At 32.5% G+C, this 7,717-nt stretch overlaps 1 protein-coding gene across 1 annotated transcript in view; it reads right to left on the reverse strand.

Annotated features, from left to right (window-relative positions):
- Positions 1 to 2,478: 2,478 nt before the first annotated feature.
- The window catches only part of LOC148274736 (uncharacterized), a 181,203-nt gene continuing 175,964 nt past the window's right edge, over positions 2,479 to 7,717 (reverse strand). Inside the window, exons 4-6 of the mRNA XM_088236721.1 lie at positions 5,137 to 5,462; positions 4,262 to 4,511; positions 2,479 to 2,902 (exon numbers count right to left, since the gene is read on the reverse strand). Of these exons, the coding sequence (XP_088092847.1) occupies positions 2,479 to 2,902; positions 4,262 to 4,511; positions 5,137 to 5,462 (1,000 nt within the window). The remainder of the gene's footprint in view (positions 2,903 to 4,261; positions 4,512 to 5,136; positions 5,463 to 7,717) is intronic.

A 7,717-nucleotide genomic window follows, 5' to 3' on the forward strand; every position in this document is an offset into this window, starting at 1 on the left:
TTTAATGTTTTATGACTCTCTTTTTCCATTTTAGATCATTTTATTTTACTTGTGAAATTTGTCAATCTATATATGTTTATTCCTCATAATACAGAGAAACGAAGTGATATTATCAATAATTATTAGTTGAGACGGTACCCCTCAATTAAAATTTCAACAAGTGCAAGACAGAAATAATAATGAAATCACAACAATAATAATGAAATAGCTAAAAATTAGAAATGCATATCAGAACATGGACAAGGTGGTAATTGTGGCCACCCAGTTTGTCTTTTCCTCACAAAATTTTATATTTTGTTTGAAATGGGCTCCTAATGTTTTTATAATGCAAGCTAACTAATTAATCTTACAGTTGTCAAAAGGTAGAGAAAAAAACAAAACTCATTCATAAAAATATAAAATTAATTGTTAAAAAAATATGTTTTCACTTTTTTTCAAGTTTATATTTATAATCCTCTATTTATAAACTCTGCGAATATTGGGCTGTAGATATGAACAAAGAATCAATAAACACCAGAAACTTATAATAAGCCAACCCCCCCAGGCATTGGACAAGAAAAAATATATAACACATTATGAATCTATGAGGCATTACATATTTTTTAACTTTTAACTTTAATCTTTAATCTTTCAACTATGTCTTTCACTATGTTTTTTTTACTATGTATTTTACTAAGTTTTTTACCATATATCTTTGAACCATATGTCGTGTCTTTTTTACCAATGTCTCTATGTTTTTTTTTTTACTATTATACTTAACTATGATTTTTTACCATATATCTTTTAACTAGGTCTTTTAAGATGTTTTTTTTATTATGTTTTTTTTTGGGTTTTTTACCCAATGTCTTTTAAATATGTCTTTTACTATATATTTTACTTTGTTTTTTACTAAATGTTCACTATGTTTACTACCTTTATTTGTTTTTCCTATGTATTGATTACTGTTTTTATGTGTGGACTGTCTTAGAACGGGGTAAATAACGCCAGTTAGACAGTTAAAACGACTTTATATAAATGTATAATTTCACATATATGACATGATGTAGTCAAGTCCATCAGAGATTTAGGAGTTGTTTTGGACTATAAACTGACATACAACGAGCATATAGATAATACAGTAAATAAATCACTGAAATTACTTGGCTTCATTAACAGAATATCCTCTGATTTTACTAATGTCCGTACAATCAAAACTCTTTATTGCTCAACTGTTCGCCCTCTTCTTGAATATGCCTCAGTGGTCTGGTCTCCATTCTATGTCAATCGCATAAATCTCATTGAATCAGTCCAACATCGCTTGCTTCGAAAAATAGCGTGGATGCTTGGACTAGAGAGAGATAATTATTCTTATGCTGAAATAGAGTCAATGTTAAATATTTCTAGTCTACAAAAACGTAGAACTAATATTGACTCCATATATATGTTCGGCATACTAAATGGTATAATCGATGTTCCATCATTACTGGGACAAGTAAAATTCAATATTCCGACTCGTAGATTGAGAAACAATGAAGTACTGTTCATCGATCAGCATAGAACAAACTATGGCCTAAATTCTCCAATGACCCGCCTTTGTCGTATTGTTAACTCAAGACAGGATCTGGACTTTTTTGGTTTAAGTTTACAACGATTTAAACGAGCACTAAATAAATAGTCCAGATCTTGTCTCGATGTCCCTTATGTTTGTCAATGCTTCTTTCTTTTTTCTTTAAATGTTTTAAACTACTCTTTTATTGTAATATTTAAACCTTATAAATTGTATACATGGACAATGTCCGTTAATAAATAAATAAATAAATGATAATAATAATAATAATAAATAAATTTACTTGTTGTAAAATTGCAAACAATGGGGGGTCTGCATTGTCAAAACATGAGTTTATAAAAACAATGTTCTCACCATTTTTAATAGTTCAAATTAAGCAAACTCACTTATAAATATCGATAGATCAATCGTTTAACTAAAGTTATGCCCCATCAGCAACCTTCAAATCTTCATAAAACTGAAAAAGGAGCAAAAAAGCTTCTGTAATCCCAATTTTGGCAAGTCAAAAGATTCTAGTGTTATCTATTGACCGATTACGCTAACACACATTTTACACCTACATTTAAAAAAAAAAAATATTTGCATTCTTATTTCAATTTTGAGGGCCATTTTCAGCGAGTCGTCAATAATGTTTTAGGCTTGTACAAACTTCTGTAGACAAGGACGGATTTGACCCCCCAGAGAGCGGTCAGCGGAGACGAAGGAAATATAGCCATTTTAATAATAGGCCATTTTTAATGTCACAAACATCAACAGGTGGAAGAATTGAAAGAATATACATGTTTAAATATAGGCAGGATGGTGAATTTACAGTATGTAAAGTGGCCACTTAAACCAGCCAATGACAATTTAATGTGTCAATTTTTAAAATATGAAATTAACTGTTACGAGCCTACTGAAAGCTAAAAGTAAACAGTTGAAAAGAAGAGAAATTATTTGTTGAGTATTTTATTATGTAAATCATTACAAGTAAGGGTATGCCCTATTACAAAATCCCATAACTCCTCATACTTCTGCTTCCCCAGAGCCATAATATCAATATTCATTGAATTCTCTTCGCCTTTTGTAGTCAATTTTCTCAAATTATTTTCTGACATGACTTCCATACACTTCTCTAAATGATGCGACACCGCTGCCATCTGTGCTTCCATTACTGAGGCATATTCCAACAAATCGTTTTCTTCCTTGTCGAAATTTAATTCTTGACTTATGTCCATGCTCTCCACTTCAGGAGAGTTGTCAGATTTATGAGGGTTTATTTTGTGTTTGACAATATACCCGGATGGTACGATGACACATCTCGCTGGCAACAGGTCGTAAATCAGATTTATAAACAGTAAACTTTGATTCTCTGACCTGCAAATAGAACAACTCACTTGAAAAATTTTAACTTATGTTGGTTTTAATTGGTACAAAAAAATAGGATAATTATGTTCAATGAAGTGGTAAAAAAGCAACCAATTCTTCGACATTCTCCATCCAAAAACAAGACTGCATACAGTCTTCAGAGGCTGTCAAGGAACTATGAAATATCAACCCAATATCCAAAAAATTTAAGTGAAAAGAAATATATACGAGGGTGGATCATTAAGTCTGTGACTTAATGAAAAATAGTGTTTTTGGCAAATAAAACATTTAATTTTTAACATAGTCTCACTTGAGCTCAATACACTCTGTCAAATGTTTCTCCAGATTTTTTATTCCTTCCAGTCGAGGTCTTCAAAATAGGTGTTTGTTGGAGCGATGATTTCATCGTTTGAGCCCAACTCTTTCCGTCGAACCATTTCTTCAAGTTTGGAATTAGGAAATAGTCACTGAGGACTAAATCCGGAGAATATGGCGGGTGAAGAATCAATTAATAGCCCGATTCGTGACATTTTGGCATGGTGACTACGTACGTGTGCACCCATACATTGTCTCGGTAGAAGAACACTTTCATTATAGCCAAATGCGGTCATTTTTTCTTCAATCGACGTTTAACCGATTCAATAAGTTGGCATAAGATTTGCTATTGATTGTTTTTTCCCTTTTGATAATCGGTGTGAATTATTAATTACACAATGCATCCCAAAAAACCATCGCCATGACTTTGTTGGCTGACAGATCCACCTTGGCCTTCTTCAGCGCCAACTCGACTGGAGAAACCCACTGTTTCGAATGCTGCTTGGTGTCTGGTGTATTGTGATGGATCCACGAATCGTTCACAGTTATGAAACGGCACAAAAACTAATTCGGTTTGCGGTTGAACAACACGAAAGACTCCTTCGAATTTGTCACACAATTATGTTTGCGGTGAAGTGTGAGCAAACGTGGTACCAATCTTGCGGATAGGTTTCTCATAACCCATGTGGCCATTTAATGTCGAAACGACTGAACCATATAATATGCCAATGACTTTTACAATCTTACGCACTTTCAATCTCTGATCGGCCAATACCATACGGTGGATTTTATCGAGTGTAGTGATTTCAAATGGATGTCCATAAAATTTGGCATCACTAGTGTTTTTGCGACCACAATGAAATTCAGTAAACCACTTCTTTACCATTGAAATTGATGTTGCAGAGTCCCCCATCTTTTACTTTGGTTTGAGTGATTGAAATTTTGAAATTTGTCACAGACTTTATGATTCATCCTCATATGATATGTATATTCTATTTAATTTGAAGTGAAAACCAGCATTGTTGATAACAGGTAGGTACTGCAGAATCTTACCGTGTAAGTAAAGTAATCTTGTTCATATGTGAATCAATACTGTCTTGGGAAATGTAAAGAGTTACGCCGTGGAGTATGTGAAGTGGTGAACTAGAATGTCTGAATATATTTTTACCAACACCGAGAGAACGGTCAAATTTTAATTTTTCCATGAAAAACTTGTCTAGTTCAATTTGTTCCTTATTAATGTAGTGAATGTCCAGTTCTGTTGAAATGCTAGTGGAGAGGATTGCTAGAATGTCATTTAAACCTGGAAACGGATCAAACGCAATATTATTGATTAATTATACATAGTATCTTGATCATTTTTGTTACATGAAGGTGAGATCAGTCTTACACTTCAGGCACTATGAAATATTCTGGTGTGAAAACACCCTTTTAAATAAATATTTCATATCAAGCATGTCTGGAATCGAACTCGAGACCTATCGCATGGTAGGCAAATGCGCTGACCATTACACCACGAAGCCGACTTAGTTAAAATAAAATATTGAAATCTTTAAGCCTCATTCCTCTTCAGTTTAATTAAAATAGATAAATTTTATCACCGTCCTGTAAAAATAACAAAAATCACTTACGTGGTGTTGTTAGCAAAAGTATGATTTGTCTAACATACTGGAATACTTTTGTTACAGACTGTTTTTTTATAGACACAATATCTTCTCATACCATATAATTAGTTCAGCTTCGTGTAGGCTTTGCCCTTTTGTTCATTACCAATGACTTGAACTGACTGCTATTATAGCCGTCAACGATTTTGTCGACTGTAGCCGCATAATCGCAAACATGTTCACATCAGATATTGATGTTTTATTTCAAGATACAGAATACAATTTCATTTTTAACAGTTGTTTAGTATATTTAATGTTTCTTACCAAATTTTTCATCAGTACATAAAATTGGGTGCATGTCTTCTTTAGCAACATCTCCTACATTAGCCACCACTGTTGGTAATGGCAATGAGAGTTCCAGTTCTCCGCACTTATATCTTATACTTCCTAATAATGACACATGGGGAGTCATCACAAACGGGGGCTCTTCAGCTACGACGATCAGAGTAACATCTGCCTTGGAGTCCAGAACAGTTTGCTTTCGCTTTTTCCAAAATGGCGGAGCTTCATCTGATTCGTAGAGGTGAGTTTCATAGGTAAACACGCTCTTGTCTCTACATTTTAGCAAAAGTTCAATATTTGATATTGACCTGTAACAAATATGAAAATCACAAATTGAATATTTTCAATAAATTGAGTTTTTCTACTGACAGTTCTCGGTGGAACTGCATTTTAAGTCCGGCGATATCGGTCATGACGAAACCTGAACGTCATTGGTAAAAATTATAAATAAAAATGGAATTATTATAATTGATATTTTTACTTTTAACCAATTTTCACTAATTTTATGATTTTTCACATTCAAATTTATTTTGTGTAAAATCACTAAAATATATTTTTTGATAACTGACAGGTTGACATAACATTCAACTTTAATCCTACCATTCATTCAAACCATAGAACTAAGAATAGTCATTCAAACATTTATTTTGTAAATAAACTATAAACATTTAATGAAATTTCCTGGTTCATTGTAATTTACAATATAAAAATTCAAAAAATTTCAAGATCTCACCCAAAACACTTCAAAAAAGATCGAAGCCTTTAAAATGTGGTGCTACAGGAGGATATGAAAAATCTTCTGGGTGGATAGAGTCCGAAATGATGATGTTCTCCGACGGATGGAAAAAGATAAAGAGGTACTGAAGACCATAAAGAAAAGAAAACTTAAGTACTTTGGGCATGTGATGAGAGGCGAAAAATATAAAATTTCACAAGTCATTCTACAGGGAAGGATTGAAGGAAGACGCAGGCAGGTAGAAGGCGCATCTCCTGGCTCAAGAACTTGCGCGACTGGTTCCATTGCAGCACTCAGTCCTTGTTCAGGGCAGCTGCCAACAAAGTAAGAATCGCAACGATGATTTCCAACCTCCATCGGGGGGAGGAACCATAAGAAGAAGAAGAAGAATTTTAATCATTTAAAATCACTAATTAAATAAATGGGCTGACCAGTTTCGAAACAATAGAAAAATATATTTGGATACTTAATTTAATTAGTGAAATAAATATGAAGTCAAATCATTTAAAATTCAAATAATTCAGTTTTTGAATGAAAAGTTGGAATATACCGATGTATGAATTTATTTAACAATGCTTTTGTGGTTTACAAGTTTTTTAATCCATAACGTAATGTCGACTGTAAATCTCCTGAGATTTACACAACGATTTTCTTCCTTATTATTTTATTATTATTATTATTCTTCAATAACACAACGAATGAAAAGTTAATGAACACAAAGGAGATAACTGTTTAACTGCTGGCATAAAAATATGTCTATATTCTGTACCTGTATAAAATTGTTTTTGAATGTATAATGTTTTTAGATACATTCTAAGAAAAAAGTCTAAAATGAGACAGCTAGATAATAATAATGCAGTTTTTCTTAAAATGGAAACCTATTTTAAAAAAAAAGAAATATGCATATTGCTGCTTAAATTTAAAAGGGCTGCACGCAGATCGAAAACCCTGAAATTTTGTTTTATTGCATTTTTGCAATATTGAAATCAGTCTTATTTTTCCATCAGGACGAGGCTCCCGTGGATTTTAAATGACCCAAATCCCATAACAGCCCATTGGCACATTTTGGTAGCTAACTTCAGAGCAAAACCCCCATCGCCGCAGCTTTCTGAGTGATAGTTATAACAAAACTCCATAATTAGATACAGCTTTAAAAAAACGCATCTAATGATATTAAAAACAGAAATATAAAAAGTAAGATTAAAAATAAAAAAACAAAAACTCGTTTTAAAAACTTATAATGTCTGAAAAAAGTCAGGTTCAAATTCATGGCCTATTTAAATTTCAGTAGCGATATGTACAACATTGAAAAAAAAACATAAATTGTGCAATCGATTTTTGTGCGCGTGTTGGAAAAATGAATTCGATTAAAATTTTGCTTAAAACATTTCACATTTTTTTATGAGTTGATTATTCTGAACTAGATAAATGTTATGCTTTGCATTTTTACATTATGTTTTACACTCATAGTTAACAAAACATTAAAGATCGCCTCAATGCCTCACACCGCAAGAATGGCTGAGTCAAGTGTGCGCAGGTGTCATATAAACAAACACTTCGTTTAATTATGCTCCAAAAATAAACCTTAACACTTAAGACCTAAATGAAAAAGACACTTTAACTCTTGTTATTAGTAAATTAAATGACATAATTCGCCCAGCGGTCTAGTGATTGGTGTGATCGCCTACCATGCAAAAGTCTTAAGTTTAGTTAACGTAATATTTTTTAAATGTGTCTACATTGCAATATTTCGCAGTCCATTAAGGCTGATCAGCTTGCCTGTTTTTCTTTAGGTATTTTTTTTATTTTTTTATATGGGAGTTGCTT

The sequence above is a fragment of the Micrasema longulum genome, unplaced genomic scaffold (assembly GCF_059751315.1).
Source record: "Micrasema longulum isolate JH-2025_06_02 unplaced genomic scaffold, ASM5975131v1 h1tg001597l, whole genome shotgun sequence".
Lineage (NCBI taxonomy): Eukaryota > Metazoa > Arthropoda > Insecta > Trichoptera > Brachycentridae > Micrasema > Micrasema longulum.